This window comes from Schistocerca gregaria, chromosome 1 (genome assembly GCF_023897955.1).
Source record: "Schistocerca gregaria isolate iqSchGreg1 chromosome 1, iqSchGreg1.2, whole genome shotgun sequence".
Lineage (NCBI taxonomy): Eukaryota > Metazoa > Arthropoda > Insecta > Orthoptera > Acrididae > Schistocerca > Schistocerca gregaria.
This window is the reverse complement of record NC_064920.1, coordinates 361,006,893-361,026,493: the sequence shown is the minus strand read 5'-3', so window position 1 is coordinate 361,026,493 and position 19,601 is coordinate 361,006,893. Positions and strand designations below refer to the sequence as shown.

The following is a 19,601-nucleotide window of genomic DNA, read 5'->3' as shown; positions in this document are numbered from 1 at the left end:
TTGGTGCCAATGATGGTCGTATGCGTGTTTGGCGCCGTGCAGGTGAGCGCCACAATCAGGACTGCATAGGACCGAGGCACACGGGGCCAACACCCGGCATCATGGTGTGGGGAGCGATCTCCTACACTGGCCGTACACCTCTGGTGATCGTCGAGGGGACACTGAATAGCGCACGGTACATCCAAACCGTCATCGAACCCATCGTTCTTCCATTCCTAGACCGGCAAGGGAACTTGCTGTTCCAACAGGACAATGCACGTCAGCATGTACCCCGTGCCACCCAACGTGCTCTAGAAGGTGTAAGTCAACTACCCTGGCCAGCAAGATCTCCGGATCTGTCCCCCATTGAGCATGTTTGGGACTGGATGAAGTGTCGTCTCACGCGGTCTGCACGTCCAGCACGAACGCTGATCCAACTGAGGCGCCAGGTGGAAATGGCATGGCAAGCCGTTCCACAGAACTACATCCAGCATCTCTACGATCGTCTCCATGGGAGAATAGCAGCCTGCATTGCTGCGAAAGGTGGATATACACTGTACTAGTGCCGACATTGTGCATGCTCTGTTGCCTGTGTCTATGTGCCTGTGGTTCTGTCAGTGTGATCATGTGATGTATCTGACCCCAGGAATGTGTCAATAAAGTTTCCCCTTCCTGGGACAATGAATTCATGGTGTTCTTATTTCAATTTCCAGGAGTGTAGATACTAGTGTGCACCTGTAAACCTAAGAGCGCTTACGACAGTAACATAGGGTAATTGGTGCGATCAGTTTTTATAACATATGAGACGATTGCGCCTATCTAAGACACAGAAAAACTTATTAGGCATGTCCAGACATTGCTTTTTTTCAGTCAGTATTATTTTGTATTGTCTGCAATCATTTACTCGCGCACTATTATACTTAGTAGTAGCAGGGTATGCGTGATAGATTGACCTTGAGCATGAGGCTTATAAAATATGTGTTTGTGTTCTAAAATATGCAAAGGGAAAAGTATCTAAAGTGATAACGATGGTACAGATGTTTCTATTTCCAGAGCCACTGCTGTCAGTAGGGTGTATTTCTGATACTTCACTCATTGTCGTATGTCATTCAATTGAGACCGAAATCCTAAAATTTAGTTGTAAGTACAGGCATAAAATATATATGAGGGTGGTTTCTTAGGATGATGATTCTGGCTATTCGTGCAGCATAAGTGACCTGTGCACGAATGATTCATTTTTATGGTTAACAATAGGAGCCATGCAAATGTAGATGACTTACCTGTGTCATCCTCTAGACGATCGAATAGCGACCTAATAGTTAATGTTTTGGATAGCTTTCGTGATCACATGGAAAATTGAGAAGATTGAAAATCGAGTTATGTTTCTGCTGGACCGTTATTCCCTCCCATGTAAACTGATCGGTTCACTGCTTCTGCACATTATTTAGTTAAGGGAACATGGATTGTGGTATGTGCATCTAGCAGATGAAAGATGCATTTCCTGGCTCTCTAGACATGAGAAACACATTAGTAGATTATAGGGATGATTTGGAATCTGTTACATCACGGACATTGGTATTTATGAATGGATGTATCAGCTTCCTCTATTTGTTTCGAGTTCTCCCATAAAGGTCTTTATAGGCGGGGTAAACGCTGAAGTTTTGGGTTTTGCAGAGAAATAATTTCCAGTCTATATCTTCAGAATTATGTTCTGCGATCGATTGGTAGGCTACTGCTGAGTGCTTGTTATCGAGAAGTACTGCGATAATGGTATAATATTATGGAAAACCATGCGAAAATACATGTGTTCTGTAATCCCAGACTCCAGAGGTGGATGTAGAAAAGCAAGCAAGCAAGCATGTGCAGGCTAGAAACAGCAACGCGTTTGTGCCGAGAGTAAGCGAGCCCGAATTTGTAGAACAGTTCTGAGAGTGACTTCGGTCTGCTGAGGGTGCTCTGGTCACCTGCCGGTCATGGATGGCCGCCGACCTCGCAGGGAAATATCTAATGCTGTGAGGGGTATATACAGTGCTGTCTGTTTTTGTGGTATATGTGCAAATGATGAAAAGGGATGATTTTGTATGGCGCAGGATAATAACTATATGTTCACTACATCAACATGTTTTGCAGCGATATATTGCTGGATTGGAGATCGGTGGTGATCAGATGACTTAGGTTAGTGGAGGTAGCCCAAGTGACCTACTTTACTGCATCTAATTGTTTAAATAAATAGTGCATGCAAAATAATAAAGACTTATGTCCAGCACAGCCCGAGTCCTTTTCCCACCAATCCCTAGGAAGAGCTGGCGGTTAGATGACTTTGTTTAGTGGAGGTAGTCCAAGTGCCCTTTCTTTCCCGCCATTTCCTTTGGTTTGTAGAGATAGCCCAAGTGACCTTTCTTTAACACAAAAATTCAGACTTCTGCCAATCCCTAGGAACAGGTGCAGTCAAGTGAGTTAAAAAAATGGTACAAATGGCTCTGAGCACTATGGGACTTAACATCTGTGGTCATCAGTCCCCTAGAAACTAGAACTACTTAAACCTAACCAACCTAATGACATCACACACATCCATGCCCGAGGCAGGATTCGAACCTGCGACCGTAGCTCAGGTGAGTTAGGTTAGTGAAGGTAGTCCAAGTGCCTTTTCTTTGCTGCCATTTTCTTAGGTTGGTAGAGGTAGCCCAAGTGACCTATCTTCCCACCTTTTTCATAGCTTAGTAGAGGTAACTGTGGTGTATTGCATTATTCTGATGAAATTTGAACTTCCCGCCTTTTTCTTCGAGAGCGGAGAGGGGGGGAGGTTTGTGGAGGTAGCCCAATTGACCTATCTTCTCGCCATCTTGGATAACTTCATTACTGCCCTCGTGGATGACATCATGCGCTGTTGTCAAGTCTACACTCCGCCATCTTGGATGACGATATCGCCGCCATCTTGGATACATCTAGCAACAATGCAGAGTGTACCAGTCATGCCTTTGTCCGAATACAGTCAGAATGTGCCACTTTGAAAACAAAACAGAACAGTTTTTCTTTGCTTTCTGAATGGGACAACCAATCTCTCGTGTAAGTTTAATTCGTTAGTTTATGTTTATATGTGAAAAACGACTTTTTTTTACAGAATTTGGGCTTATTTTCCTTCACATATGTTTTCATTGAAGACAAAAAACTATTGTTCATATGCTGAACTTCGCTACTTCCTTTCATAATTCAACAGTCTCTCTCAAAGTTGTTTGGCCCGTCACTAATATTGTTAGAATACATTTTACTTTCACTTTGTGTTCCACTTGTACAAGATGCTGCAAAATCAGAAGCCTGTAAAATTTTTTTCGACTTATCGTTGTCCTGAAGACGAGGTCTCTGGGCCAATAGGACTTCCTATGCATTTCTGCTCAGTTTTTTTTTGGAGATGATGTGGCTGAACTGGAAGAACTGCCGTCTGTTCAAAAGTGCTGTATCACTTGTGGAAAACGTAACTCCATGGGAAAAATTTGCATATTTTGTGAATCTTCTGTGGTATAACTATCATCCTTACAGTCAACTACAGCTTTTTATCTTGTACTTGATTTTCTGTATATTCGGCAAAATCATTCTGAACATTAAAATACTCAGACAGTTTACATGTTTTAGATATAACAGCATGTGTGTTCCCCTCCTTTCCATCTCTTGCTTTACGCTTTGCACTTCCAGAAGAGTAGTGGCGTCCAGTATCTCTCTGTCTCCTTCTCATGTTGTTTAACTCGATCTGTGCAGAAGGGAAAATAAATTACAAAGTAAAATGGAACACTGCCATTTAATCTGATTGTGTATATATGAGAGTTTTTCACCCATACAGCTTGTGCAAATGATACGTACCTTGCAAGCAAAAGCGAGAATTTGCTCACTAGCACTATACGAGAGTGGGGTGAAACCGACATTCACCTCCAAGAGTTCAGACTACTACAGCTTCCCACCTGTCGAGATCTATTGAATCTCTGTCCATAGGCATTATGCAGGCAGGAGAAGGAAACGAGATGAGAGTGAGCTCTCAGCTGTTATCTACCCATCAAAACAAACTTAGGCACATCTTTAAATTATTCGTAATTTGCGCTCTCAAAAAAACATCATCCACTTGGCTTCATATTTTATATTTGATAAGGGAAGAACACTGGTAACATGTCGACCCCCACAAACGATCTAACTTGAGAATGTAGACAATATACTGAAAGTATGCAGTTAAGACCTGAGTATACTCGTGCGCACTGATTATTCGCCACGCGCTTTGCCGCACTGCAGCTATTTAAGCCTAAGCGCGAATTCCGTATGTAACCTCGACTTACTGGGTACCCAGCGGCTACAGTGCGGCAGTTCCTGGATTTGAATGGACAGACGGTCAAATTGAAATGGTTGAATGTAAAATAGCGAGAGCTAATAAAGACGTGACTGACTAAAATAATTATTTTCCGGCTATTTCACATGCAAACTAAAGTGAATTGACTTTTCTTTGCACTCTTATTTATACGTTGCAGATACCATAGCCAACTTTCCAAATGAAGATGCAAATAATGGACTGACTTTCGATAATTCTTTACAACCTCCAGTAGTTGTAAGGACAATGGACGCTAAAATGAAGAAGTAAGTGATTATGAAGACTGTTCTGATGATTTAAAATCATCAGTACTTGCTCGAGATGATAGTGAAGGAGTATACGAAAGGTCTGTCACTTTCTGAAAGACTAAAAAGAAGAGAATCTTTCAGAGCCTTTAAGAATATTTTTCAATTATTGTAAAAAAAATCTTTAAATTCACAGTAAATAGGGTAGACAGCGATGTACGCATGTTTTCAAAGGTCGGCATAATCGATCTACATAAATTTAGTATCGTATGCTACATAACGTGACGGTACGCGACGTTAAGACATTGGAAACTAGGGCATTATAGACATAATACAAGTGGACCCAATTTTTCAAAATAATCAGTCACATGGGTGTACGTATGCAGTAAGAGTTCTACTGTTGTGCGAAAGGTAACCCATCTAACTAAAACAAAACAACTAGGTATCGTTACGCAACAGTCATATTTACTGTGTATGAAGAATGTTTCAGCAACACCCTAGCTACTATGCCTATGTTAGTTTTCGATATACAGAATATGTATACGTGTATTTTCATTTTAGAAATCATGTATGGTCCTCCTCCTGTCAAAAAGGACAAAAGACGACACACTCCTGCAGTCTTGTGCGTCATTAATACGATATAAAATTACACAACATGCCAACGTTATCTGCAGATCGACTCTTGCTGTCACCTCTGTTTCTACTTTTAAAAGGAGCGACGTGCATACTAGGGGCACGAGATGAACAAAGTTTGTTTTATGGGGATCATGTCATTTTATGGACAAGAAATACTGACGGATGTCGCGAGAAGACGCGGTTTCTAAAATCATTAGTAAATTAGTTGTCATTCTCTAATAGTTTTTAGGTCACAAAACCTTGTCAGTGAATGAAGAACATGGAACTGAACAGTCTGCCGTTTCCGGAATAAAAACAGGTGGAAGAAGATTGTGTACTGGTTTAGAGTTGTCACAAATCTGGCTTTCTCCGAATTTATCTTTGCATTGACCTTATTCAAGGCTGTCCATATCTGGGAGGGACTGTCTGAGATAAGCCCGGACTTGTTTCTGTTGTCGGAGAAATTGGAATGATTGAAAACAACACATTCATAAACACTCTTTGTTAAAACTTTACTAAATTCTGACAGTTGTGTGCGTAAATTCGTTCAACGGACATTAAATAAAGGCTGGTGCCACGCACACTTAATCACTCTCCTGTACACATGTTTGTTTTCGCTACTTCCCACGAAATATAGTTTTGAGACTGTTCACGTGTTTTATTAGTCTGTAGCTGGTGCCAGTAACATACATTTTTATACTGCAATTAGCTTTCACTCGTAACTTCGTCCGCATATAAAGGATGCCGGTGCTTTGCCGTCCTGTCGGCACATTTGATTCTTTGTAGCAAGCGACAATGTCCTGTAGTGTGTAATAGCACAAGCTTTTATGGCAAAACTGCGATAACTTTGATTCTACGTGGCGTGTCAAAATGAAAGTTGCATCACATTCTAAGTTAGACCTGCAAAAATACAACTGAAAATCGCATCCAATTCTGTGCATTAGTTTTTGCGTGATGCCCGTACAGACAAACATTCAAAAATTCTAAAAATAATGTTTTCGCTTCGATAGCTGTTATAAAAAACTTCCTCATGTCCAGTTTTCTTATAACTTTTATTATAATTGTAAATTCACAATGCACTGGAAACCACTGAGCATATCATTTAAAGATTATCGGCCTATATGCAGCAAAGCCATGTCCAATATTGAATGATTTTCGCTGCCAATGTCTTGAGTAGCTGGATGGACGTCACTCCAGATCACCATCCTTTGTAAAATTGTTAGAGGTAACACTGAAGGAACACTTCTTTTGAATAGTAAAGCTTACAACATTAATGTGAATACAGATTCAAGAGCTACACCGTTCTTCAACAGTATGGATCTGTATCTTGAAAATTATTTACCTGCTATTAAAATAATTGTTTAACCAATTAGCTGTGTTCGTGCTTCACGCTTTACCATTGAGAGGATACAGTGGGGTGGGTACTGCAACGAACTAATGCTTAAAATGTACTCCACAGATGGTCAAAGCTGCGCACTATGAAAATTTTGACTCAAAATCGATTGCAAGGTTGTTATTTCACCAATGTTCTGTTTTCTTCTTTAAAATAAGACTTCAAGTCGACGACGTTCCATTGTGGTATTAAAAACTCTCCACTATATACCAGAACGAATGATGAACAAATTCTGAGCGCTAAATAAATGTCTACTGTATTTGAAATCATCCAAATAAAAACTGCAGTGTTTTTTGATGATATCACACACAAATAGCTGATTCCTGCATAGTTGCATACCGAGAACTGACATACTTTTATGCTGTTATACTTTGGGGCATATATGAACAAACCTTACCTTATGCTTCAGTCACCAACTTTGGAATAACTATATAAAAGCGATGTCATCCACTTAATGATCTTCTACTTTGCAAAAGAAGTTGACCTTTGGCCTCCAACCACCGATTGTTAGGTATCCGAACCTCTCGAGGCTTGTGTCAACTGCCCTTTTGGAATCGAATTGTTGTACATGTGGCGTTGGTAGCATGCAAGGGGTTTGATGCACGAACTAAGTGTCACTAAGAAGCTATTGCTGGCCACCAAGGTTAGCTCCGACACACCGATAACCCTGTTATCCGTCGTGACGCCAGGAACATTATTAATCAGTTGGCAGAATGTTGCGAACTTAACCAAATGGTTAGGTAATTCACCTCTTTCACTAGTCTACTTGCATAAAATAAATGCTATATTTGTAATGACTGTCGAAGAAAGAAAAAAGAAGAAAAAGACTCCTCTAACTTGACAAGAGTTTTCGCATCTAGGCGCGGCCGCTCCCCGGCCCCCAAGTCCGGGCCGGGGCCCGTAGCATTTGCTAGCTCCTTCTGCGTCGCTAATCTTGGACTGCCTGCGCCCCCACAACAGGATCACACACAGCCACCGGCGGTCGACCTAACGATGGCACCTCCAGTACCACCCACTCAGCCAGTACCGACCTCACGAACAGGCAGACAGCTGCCCCAATGAAGACATTTAGACAAGTACGAGCTAGACAGCATCTCCAGAGACGACCTACAGCACACCGCAACACAACTTCAGCTCTCCATGCCAAGTGTTTAAGTGGTATCTGTCCATATAATTTATAAACATTGTGTTTATGAATCGGTAACGCTGACAGTCTCTACACATCATGAAAGTCGTTTTCGTTGACCAGTTCCTACACACTCAAAAATAAAAGCTTGCACGGAATTTATGGCATTTCTAACAGAGTACTAATTCTCCATCTCCAAAGTTCTCAGTCTTCTTTCTTCCACTCTACGAAATAATTCAACTTTGCGAATACCTTGTTACGTGAAATATATATATATATATATATATATATATATAAAATCTGTATCCGTGAAAAATTTCGTTTTTGCTAATGTTGGCACCTCTGACAGATTCTTCAAAGCAAGGAGGTTCGAATTTCTAAACTCCTTGCATCAAAGTGACAATCGGTACTTGTTTTGTTATGGTGGAATGTCAGATGATACAATGCCGTTGGGCATAAAGCCTGAGTGCTATAAGTGTAATGTAACTGAAAGTAAACTTTGGAAACAGACAGCCGATGGCTTCGTGTGTGTGGACTGTTGTGATTTGGTAACTAAGACCTCTTGCCCTCCCAAGAATGAAGACATTGCTTCACAGTCGTCGAAATCCCAAGAAACAGCGCCACGCATTGCAACTCGTAAGAGTACAAGAAGTACGCGGAATTACAAAACAAGATTAAATCCATACGCTCTTCCGAAGCCTCTTACTCCAAAGGGTAAAGGGAGACGTGTTATCTTCAAGAAAACCGTGAGTAACTTATCTTTCTCACACACAATTTGTTGATCCCTGTGGTGCAGTGTTTAAATGTTCTGTACATAAATTTACACAAATTAGTTCCATATTACGAAGCGATCCCACGTAAGTGTAATATTCCCAGAACGCCAGTATTTTGTTCATAAAATAGATTTATCTGAATGTTGTAAATTTGCTCCATCTGGTATTGGTAGCAAACACAGAGTGAAAAAAATGGAAAGGCTGTAATAGAATAGCCGCTAAAAAAGTGCTGAAGTGACTTAATTTTTTTTAATAAGGAGGACACAGAAAGATAACTTGGATGGGGAGTCATAGTCAGGTGTAGAAGTAACTTCAAGTGTGTCACAGGCAAGCGTGTTGGGACCTGTAGTGCACATGTTGTGTATTAAATGAAGTACTATCTGAAAGAAGTCGCATAAATATTCAGTGAGACCGTGTTACTATTTCAAAGCGGTGCAAAGATCGTTAATTTTCCTTAAATGTTCATATATGTAAGTTATGCCCTTCACAAAAAGCATAAAGAAGGAAAAAAGTATCGTATGATCATAATATCAATGAGTGTCAGTTGGAATCGGCCAACTCATACAAACACCTGGGTGCAACATTATGTAGGAATATGAAACTCAACGATCACATATGCTCACTTGTAGGTAAAGCAGATGGCAGAGTTTGGTTCATTGGTAGACTACTCGGGAAATGCGATCAGTCTATGAAGGAGATTGCTTGCAAATCACTTGTGTGACCCATCCTAGAATATTGCTGAAGTGTGTGGCACCTTATAAAATAGGACTAATAAGTGTGATTACGTACTTTATGCAACATTGTTATTGCTTGTTTGTATTCCAGTCACGTATATTGCTTAAATGCTTCTATGCATCCTGTAATTACTCTTGACTTGTCTGTGTGCTCTACTTATTCATTGTTGTATGTTCATAGAGCTGTCATTCTTTAAACTTTCTTTCAGCATTTAGTGGCACTGTCCCATGGGTCAAATAAATTTGTAACGACTCGAGCTGCCCTTCATTGTATACGGTCAATATTCCATGTTTGCTGTATTTGGTATGGGTCCCAAACATTTGAGCAATATTCTAGGGTACTGCTCAAAGTGCTTTGTAAGCAATATATTGTAGATGGATTGCGTTTATCTAATATGCACCAAAGAAATGAAATGAATTATCTCCTCATTTTCAAAAATTCATATCTTTGGTCACAGTCAGATATCAATTTTGAAATTTTTACAGTACGTTGCTATCATATAGGTGTACAAATTGTGCAAAAATCATTTTTTATGTTCAGTCCCAGGTGAGATAACTAACCCCAAACTTTACCAAAAAATGAAAATTTACAAATTTCAAAAATTCGTAAAAAATTAAGGAAACATTTGTAAGTGTTCTTGCTCTATATGACACTAGTAGTTTATGATATCTAACTATAGGAAACAATAGCTCCATTTTTGTTATTTTTGGGCCTGAAAAGTGGATATTTGAAAATTTGAATACCAAACTTTGGAGGTATACACACTGAAGGAATCACAAAAATACTGTGATAACAAGTCTTCTTTTATAAAATAAATGAATTGTTCCTATGGAATACCTTTCAAAGCTATGCATCAAGATATTCATATCATAATGAGTAAGTAGATCGCCCAACTGAAAAGCACTTATGGTATCGGTGGCTCTTCTACTGTGTGCTGATGTTGGCAGTTCGATGATATCAGTTGTAGTGAATCAGATGGTAGTATATGACAACAGTGAGAATCACTGACTCTGATTATGGGGGTGTGGCCATAGATAATAATTGATTACATTTATTTTCAATATGGAGAGTGGCAGGATATCTTTAAGTGATCTAGTGAGTAGAAATATTAAAGGAACTTACAGCATGCTGCAGGTAAAAAGTAGGTCCACAACTTGTCTTGTAACTGAAACAAATAGTTGTAGCTTTGTCATAAGTTGCATTGAGAACTATCTATTTTTTATTCCTTGAATGTAACTGCTTTCTGACACCTGTGTTTATTTTGAAATCCTAGAAATAGAGGCAACAGCCCATATACAGTAATTGCCTCTGCAGTAAGTGCTTTTGCCTAACATCCACACCTCTTCTTCGACCTGCAAAATGCTTATGACACCATATCTGTGCTACCTTACAAGAGTGGGGTGTCCGGGATCCACTCCCTATTTACATCCAGAACTTCCTGCCATGCCTAATGTTCTGGTTTTGAGTTGGTGTTTCCCACAGTACCTGTCATATTCAAGAGAATGGGGTCCCAAGGGTTCTGTACTGAGTGTGTCTCTCTTTCTAGTAGCCATCAATAGTGTAGCAGCAGCTGTGGCATCCTTGATATCACCCTACTTGTATGCTGATGATTTTTGGCTCTATTATTGCTCCTCTAACGTGGGTGTCGCTGAACGTTGACTGCATGGTGCCATATGAAAAGCACAGGCAAGGGCCTTCATCCATGGCTTTCAATTTTCCACTGCCAAGACATGCTTTATACACTTCTGTCAATATCATACCATTCACCCACAACCAGAACTTTACCTTGATAACCAACTGCTCAATGTGGGGGAGACTTATCGCTTTTTGGAACTGGCCTTGATTGGCATGAATTCCCCATCCTCCCCAGCTCAAGTGAAAGTGCTGGCTGCATCTTAATGCACTTCGCTGCCTGAGTAATACCAGCTGGTGTGCAAATTGCACTACCCTTCTGCAGCTTTACAAACCCCTGATACAACCCCACCTCAACTATGGAAGTCTGGTATCGCCCTCAGCATTGTGGATACCGGATCTGATACACCACTGTGCGGTTTAACTTTTGACGGGATCCGTTCGAACTAGCTCTGTCAGCAGCATACTCGTGGAGTCTGCAGCCCCTCCATAGTGGATCAGGTGCCAACAACAGCTTGTCGGTTATACTACTCACATTCACAGCTCCCCTAAGCATTTAAACTACTGTCTCCTCTTTCCAAACACGATAATCCATCTCCTGCGATGGTGGCCCCAATCAGGAATTATTATCACAGTCTGCATGTGATCTATCATCTGTGAACTTCAATTGTTTCTCCTTCCACCTCTCCTCTTGAACCACGGCCATACACCCTCATGGTGCATCCCTCAGCTAAAGCTTCGTCTTGACTAATCACAAATCCCGAAAGACTTGATTTATACTAAGGCCCTCTGCAACCAATTTTTCTTCATCCTAGGTGCATCCCAGGGTACAGAAGTAGTCTAAGCTGATGGCTCGATAGTTGCTGGCTATGTAGGCTTTACTTATACTCATGTGGGGCATACTGAACTGCTTTCCTTGCCAGATGGCTGCAGAGTCGGTAGCCATCTCTCATGCTCTTGAACACATCCGTTCCTGCACTGGCGTGTCCTTTATCTTCTGCACCAAATGCTTGAGCATTTTGCAAGCAAAGATGCTACACTCGCTATCCTTTTGGTCATAGCTATCTAGAATTCCCTGTATGCTATTGAACAGTGTGGACACCCAATGACCTTTGTCTGGACCCCTGGCCACATTGGGATCCCGGGGAATGAACTCGCTGATAGTCTGCCCAAACTGGCTACTGGTAAAATGACTATTGAGATCGGTATTCAAGAAACAGACCTGTGATGGGTATTACGCCAAGTTTTAGGTGTCTGGAGTACGGAATGGTTCACTCTGACTTCACCAAACCAACCCTGGGTGATAAAGGAGACTCTGAATCTGTAGAGGTCCTCCATGCAGGCTTCTTGCAAGAACTCTACCATCCTTTGCCAGCTCCATGTCAGCCTTACTTGACTGGTTCATGGTGATCTCCTCTGTTGCGACTCCCTTTTGGCAGTGGCCTACATTTTGCTGGACTGTCCCAGCCTAGGTGCCCTAAGGCGGACTCAGCCTCCCTGACTCACTAACCCTGATGTTAAGAGACGATGCCCCAGGAGCTGACTTAGTTTTACGTTTTGTTCATGAAGCTGGTTTTTACCATTTTCTTTAAAGGTGGGCCACTTAACCTTATCGGCCCTTTGAGGGGTTGGCAGAACTGTTTCCTTCTCTGCCCAGAGCAAGCTGCAGCCCCCCCCCCCCCCCCCCCAAATCTCACGTGGTCTTGTTCATCTTTTGATTCTCTTTGCTTCTCTTCCTGTCCGTGTTGCCAGTCTCTCCAAAGCAGTCTCAGAGTAGAGCACCTCTTGTAATTGGCGGTGGGGAGTGTATGTTTCCTCAGTGCACTCAGCTTTCAGGGGCTGCTCTCTAGAATGGACCCCTTACTTGCCTTTCTTCCTTCATCCCCCTTCTTTTTTTCCCTTATCTCAGCTTCACTGACATTGGTAGACTTTGTGGTTTTCTTCCCTTGGGTTCTTCATTGTGGGCTATCTCTGATTTAGTTATATAGACCTGTCTGTTTGAGGACAAAGGGACTAATGGCATAATAGTATGGTCCTGGTAACCATCCAACTAACCAACCAACCTTGTCATGCTTCAGTACTTGATTAAGATTTACTGCTTTCACAAGGGTTTTATCTTTAGTTTTTCAGGTGAACAGTAGCACATAGTTGAGTATGGAGTCCAGAATTGAGTCAAGGGGCACAGCAGCATCTTCTCAGTCTAGGTGTTTCAGTGGGTGTCTTAGTATGAGTGGCACTGAAGAGTGGAACTATAGATCAGTGAGAGAAACTTATTTCCCAAGATTGCTAATAATAACCTTTACTCTCAATAACTGGTTTTGGTAATCAAAGTTACACCTTTCAGATCTGGAAAGCAATTGTACAATGTGACTATAGGCAAAACAACTGTAAGATACAGAATCATATATGTGTGTGTGCGTGCGCAAGCGAGTGCATTATATGTACAACAATTTACCTTGACAGACAGGCAATTGCATATGTCTTAAAATAGGATATAAGTACTCTTGCTCATGAATTGGCTGGTACATAACAGACTAAAAGACTGATGCACCAGCAAGTTAAAATTAAAACAGTTATATTCAGCTGTTCACCACATACATCTGTCTTATGGCACTCACGACAGAGTGCATCATTGCAGCCAGGGCACCACTAGACTGAAAGGTCGTGACTGGTAAAGGACAGGCATTGCCAATTGGACTGACAGTTGTCTAGTGTAACATATATTTGTTATTTAAAATCAGTTGTGTCATTACATTACAGAGTGCTAGCTGAAACACATAGGAAATAATTCTAAAAACATGATTGCTGATTAATAATTAAGGCAGGCTCTGAAAACATTTTTATAGCATTAATTACGCAATGTACCTATATAAAAACTGAATTCATATTTGGTACGGTCACTGCAAACAGGATTTAACAATTTACAAAAACCACAGACACACATATGGAGCCATCAAAATATATATTTAAAAATTTTAAAAATACTAAAAATTCAAGGTTAAAAATTGCAGTCTGGGCTTGAAAATATCATTTAAGTAGCATTGTAAGCTGTGGTTACATCAAAGTAACGACAATGTACTCAAATGATAACATAGTAAAAAAATGTGGAAATGTAATTATCAGCTGGGCTTCCACAAAGTCATTTGGGTAACCTGGGCTTCTACCAAGTCATTTAAGTAGCAGTGTAAGCTGTCATTCTGACCAAAGAAACAACAATACTCAAATAGTAACATAGTAAAAATATCAATAAAAATAACTTTAAAAAATTGCAAGAGATAAAAGTTATCAGCATGGCTTACATAGGTCTTTCGGGTAACCATCAAGGCTGCAGAAAAAAAAAAAAAAAAAAAAAAAAAAACCAAACACAACTGAGTGGAAACCACATTAGCCAAAGAGGAATAAATGTAGAAATAGTGGTAACACTTACTTTAGCATTGTTGCAGTAGATTGACAATGTGATCCACCTGCTACATAGCCCATCCATACACCGAGTGGCAACTGTTGTGTAAGAGCACATGAACACCCTAACTTTCCCCTCAGGGAGCTCAGCATTTAGTTGCTGGGTACGGGCTGGGCGACCCCGGGGTCCCTGAGCTGGAGACTGGGAAGCGCCACCAGTCCTCAATACCGTAAGCTCTGAGCGTGCTTCAACAACCACCGTAAGGCGCAACAGTGGAATGTTATATGGTACAGAGCCTGAGGATCTTGGCTGAACTGCCTGGGTCAGGAGGATGGTATAAACCTCAGAAAAACACCAATCTCAAGGTGTACTGCGTGCCCAGGAGACTCAAGGCTGTTGAGGTAGAACAGTTGCTAACGGGTGACCTCTGGGGATCCTGCCGCCCACCCGGTTGTATTAGGCTTACCCAGGCAAGCGGGGCTCTGTCTGGGTGGACATTGCTTCTCGTAGCTGCTCGTGGGACCACCACAAAACTAAATGCGAATAGTGCGCAAGCACGAGTCTCTGAGAAAGGAAAGTTCAATGCTTTACAGTATGACCCCCAATCATTCCCTTCCCTGTCCACACCAGGAGAGGAACGGTGGTCTAAATTACCTGGTGAGACGTATTCTCCTCGATTTCTGGTTTGCATCTGAACAGATGGGGACTCATTTCTGAGCACAAAGCCTCGGTTTTTTGTAGAAAATTTAGAGGACAAGTTTGGAGAAGTTGAGGGCCTGTCTAAAATGAGGTCTGGAGCAGTCCTCATACAGACAGCATCCCCAGCACAGTCATGGGCATTGCTTACTTGTGACAAGCTCAGTGATGATGCCATCTCCATTATGCCTCATAAGAGCCTCAATATGGTTCAGGGACTAATTTTTCATCATGACATGTTACAGTCTGACGAAGAGCTTTGTGCAAATCTGGAATGCCGCGGTGTCCACTTTGTACGACGTGTCTTCAGGAGACCTAAAGATAGTAGGGTCATCACCAGCACTTTCGTCTTGGCTTTCGAGTGAGACACCCTGCCCGAGAAGGTCAAGGTGATGGTATATCGATGTGATGTTAAGCCATAGGTCCCTCCTCCCGTGCACTGCTTTAAGTGCTGGAGGTTTGGGCATATGTCATAGAGATGTGATGCCAACCCTACCTGTCGGAATTGTTGACGTGCCTCTCACCCCAACATCCTGTGTATTCCGCCCCCTGTTTGTGTCAACTGCGGACAGAAACATTCACCTTGCTCGTCAGACTGTGTGGTTTATCAAAAAGAACAGAAGATTATGGAGTATAAGACCTTGTACAGGCTCACTTACACATAGGCAAAACACAACTATGACCAACTTCACCCTGTGCACATTTCATCGACGTTTGCTTCAGCAGCTTCGATGTCGCCATCCCTGGCGATGAGCCCCCAAACTCGGCCGCTTTTTGTGGGCCCACCAGCCCAGCCGTCTATTCCTGCCCCCCCCCCCCCCCCCCACCCAGGTAGTTGGGAACACCCTCTTCCATTGCTCCCTTTTTATCAACATCGGGAGTAACAAACCCTCCTTCTTTGGGGACTTCAGTCCCCACCTCTGCACTGGAGAAGTGCCCACCTCCCCCGGCTCCCCTCGCACGGAAAGGATCGCTTGGTGCCCTCCCTTCCATGGTTACTGCCCCTCCAGATGTCAGCCAGTGGCTGAAAAAGCCACCACCTGAGGGCCGTAGGGCTTCCAGGTCTTCCTCGGTCCATGAGACTGGGTCGGAAAAGCCCACCCAGCCTGATAAACTGAGGGACAAAATGGGACCCTACCAAAAAGAAAAAAAAGAAAAAGGAGAAGGACATAGAGACAGAAAAGGAGTTCACCACTGCACCTGAAGATGATGTGGAGCATCTCCATTGTGGCATCAGACTGGCAACAGGTGCCTTCCCCACTAGTCGGGTGACTAGCCTTCTTGTAGAACCTGGAATCCCTCCCCTGCGATTCCGCTGACAACAGTTGCTTGCGTCGTACATCGCCCACGTCCATGCCCCACCTGACCATCCAAACCGCAGTCTCCTTTTTCCATCTTCTGCACTCCCCTCCGCACGACGGTGGCCTTGATCGGGTCTCCCGATCGCAGTCCGCGTTTGTTCCCTTCTCTCGCCACTTGAGTCCTTTCCCCTTCCTCCATCCTTCCGGCCCTCTTCTTCTACCCCTCCTTGGTCCCTCCCTCACTTGCAGTTTTGCTTGGATTTGTCCTGCGACTCCAAGTCCTCCATTCCACCTGCCAGTTTTCGTCAACAATTCCTGGCTCTTCTTGCCTCGTTTCGCGATGCAGATGTAGTCTACACCGATGGTTCTGTGGTCGATGGGCACACTGGGTTTGCTTTCATCCACGGCAACTACATTGAGCAGCATTCCCTGCCTTGTGGGAGCAGTGTTTTCACTGCGGAGCTGGTTGCTCTTTATCGTGCACTCGTTCACCTTTCCTCCTGCCCTAGGGAGTCATTTGTCATATGCAGTGACTCCCTGACTGGATTGCAAGCATTCGACCAGTGTTTTTCTCGGGATCCTTTGGTGCATGGTATTAAAGATGCTATTTTTGCTCTCGTTGAGTGTGGTCGTTCAGCGGCGTTTGTGTGGACACCGGGCCACATCGGCATTCCAGGAAACAAATGTGTCGATCAGTTGGCCAAGCAGGCCACCACTTCGCCACCCCTGGAGCTTGGTCTCGTGGAAAGAGCCCTCCGGTCAGCCCTACATCGCAAGGTACACGATGTCTGGAGATCTGAATGGTCTGCCTTGAACACGCCAAATAAGCTCATCAAGGTAAAGTCGTCCACGGCCGTATGGAACTCATCTTAGAGGGGCACGCATAGGGACTCAGTTGTTCTCTGCCATCTCCGAATTGGACATATGCGGTTGACCCACAGCTATCTCCTTTGTTGTGAGAACCCGCCCAGGTGTCGCTGTGATGCAGGGCTGACAGTGGTCCATCTTCTGATGGACTGCCCCCTTTAGCTCCCTTGCGGCAGTCCTTTAATTTTCCAGCTGCAAATCCTTTAATTCTAGGTGACGATGCCTCTATAGCTGACTCAGTTTTACGTTTTATCTGTGCAGCTCGGTTTTATCACTCGCTCTAGTGTGGGTGCTCTTGCATGATTTCTCTGGCTATACCCACTCCAGTGACTTTTAATTGTTGTGTGGATACCAAATTAGTGTCTTTTATGGTAACAAGTTGTGTTGGTACCTCTATCAATGCTTTCTAGCTGGAGATTCTTCATTTGTAGTTGTGAGGTTGACCTTTTACCTGATCCATCAGCCACTGTAGTCTGTTTTACTCTAGTCACCTATTTGCTCTGTTCCTTTTAAGTATCCTCTATTTTGTGTTACTGCAGTGTTCATTTTAGCTCTGTACCCCTTGGTGTTCCCTCCCCCTGGGTGCAGAGGTTACGCTTTTACTGTATAGGCCTTTTACAAGTATGTCTGTTTGGAACTGGGGACTGATGACCTCGATGTTTAGCCCCCATCAAACCCCAAAACCAACCAACCAACCAACACCCTAACTTTTGATATCTAGTGGATTTATTGGTTATTTTTCTTTGAATGATTGACAACAGGGTGGCAAGCACACCATCAGTTGTGCACATTTTAAGGAGCTTTTGCACTTGTGTAACTCGTGTGGCATAATTGCCTTATGGGCCAAATACGATGTGCACTGGTAGCCCTTGCCACTCAATTAGAAGTTTACATCAGTGCTACCAGGTGGTAGCACACTACGGCAGACTTTTATAACTGTTCGCTCAGCACAAATCCTGCTAGATGATAGCACACTCCTCAGATATGCTAATTCATTCACTACATACTGCAGCAAAATTAGATCGGTTGTCAATATATGTTAAAGTTATACTGATGGTAGACCTATTTTTGGGTTTCTGAAAGAGTTATACTATATTAAGTTTTGAACTTTATCAGACAGTAATCAATTTGGGGCGCTGACAAGGGAAACTCCCTTCACACCCCCATCCGATTCTGCGGCAAGAGAACCCAGTGGACACATCGTCGAAACCTGAACACAAAAACAGAAAGAAGGTGTATTGAACTGTGTGTGTGTGTGGGGGGGGGGGGGGGAGGTGGGAGGGCGGGGGGGGAGCGAAATGAAACAGTGAATGGTCCGAGGAAAATAACTGCAATAAAGAGTAAGCTGAAAGAGTGATGGCGTCGTGGCTAATTGGTCATGGTGTACTGCCTAGCAGGTGACTTGTGATCAAATCCCCCGGGTGCCACATTTTTTCCCCGCTACTCACTGTATTCAAATTTGTGTCTGTATCATAGTGCAATGCTTGTTTGCAAAAGCGAGATGTAAGGAAGGGGCTTGTAATGACAGTTCATTCTGCACAACTACTGTATTAGCAGCTGAAAGGAAGTGGCTTCCGCATGGGAACTGCAAACCTTTGACGACAACGCGACAAGTAAACCAAACCCTCCACCGAAAACACATCTGGTGCATCATACATGGCATTAGTGACAGTACGTGTGTCATATGATAGGAATCTCTTACCGACACAACTAATTTGTACAACTGGTAAGTGAGTGAGATATGCCTCCTTGCGTGATTTAGGTGTTCATACGAATGTGAATGTGTTCACTCCCAAGGATATGATGAAAACATGGTAGTTTGTCACGTAAGCTGAAAAAAATGAATGTGACCATTTCATAACCACACAGTTGCTCTGTACTCTGTTAAAACATATGTTTTTAACGTTTTTGAACTTGCATTCTGTTTTGGAAGTTTAGACTCTTGAATTCCTTTGTCATAACATAGTGCACATCTGTTTGTTGGTTGGTTGGTTTGGGGAAGGAGACCAGAGAGCGAGGTCATCGGTCTCATCGGATTAGGGAAGGACGGGGAAGGAAGTCAGCCGTGCCCTTTGAATGGAACCATCCCGGCATTTGCCTGGAGCGATTTAGGGAAATCACGGAAAACCTAAATCAGGTTGGCCGGACGCTGGATTGAATCTTCGTCCTCCCGAATGTGAGTCCAGTGTCTAACCACTGTGCCACCTCGCTCGGTGTTTGTTGTTTTTCATTTCTGTTAGACGTCTGTGTGGTATCTTGCCTGCTATCACTATTCATCACGTTTACTTGTGACAGTAACATTCTTACCATGTGACTCATATTCTGTAACCAGTGTATAGTATGACAATTGCCAAGACTACGGAAAGAGAACAAAAAGTTTCAATGACTGGACATACAGTTCTTAATGTTGTAGGGGAAAAAAAAAAAAATGGAATGAAAGAGTTTTGAACACGATTCGTCCGCTTCACAGGAAACACCGTGACCACTTAAC

At 42.8% G+C, this 19,601-nt stretch overlaps 1 protein-coding gene across 1 annotated transcript in view; it reads left to right on the top strand.

Annotated features, from left to right (window-relative positions):
* The first annotated feature begins 8,056 nt into the window (after window positions 1-8,056).
* The window catches only part of LOC126346251 (GATA zinc finger domain-containing protein 1), a 50,514-nt gene continuing 38,969 nt past the window's right edge, over window positions 8,057-19,601 (top strand). The window contains exon 1 of the mRNA XM_050002171.1: window positions 8,057-8,452. Coding sequence (XP_049858128.1) covers window positions 8,135-8,452 — 318 coding nt within the window. The 5' untranslated portion in view covers window positions 8,057-8,134. The remainder of the gene's footprint in view (window positions 8,453-19,601) is intronic.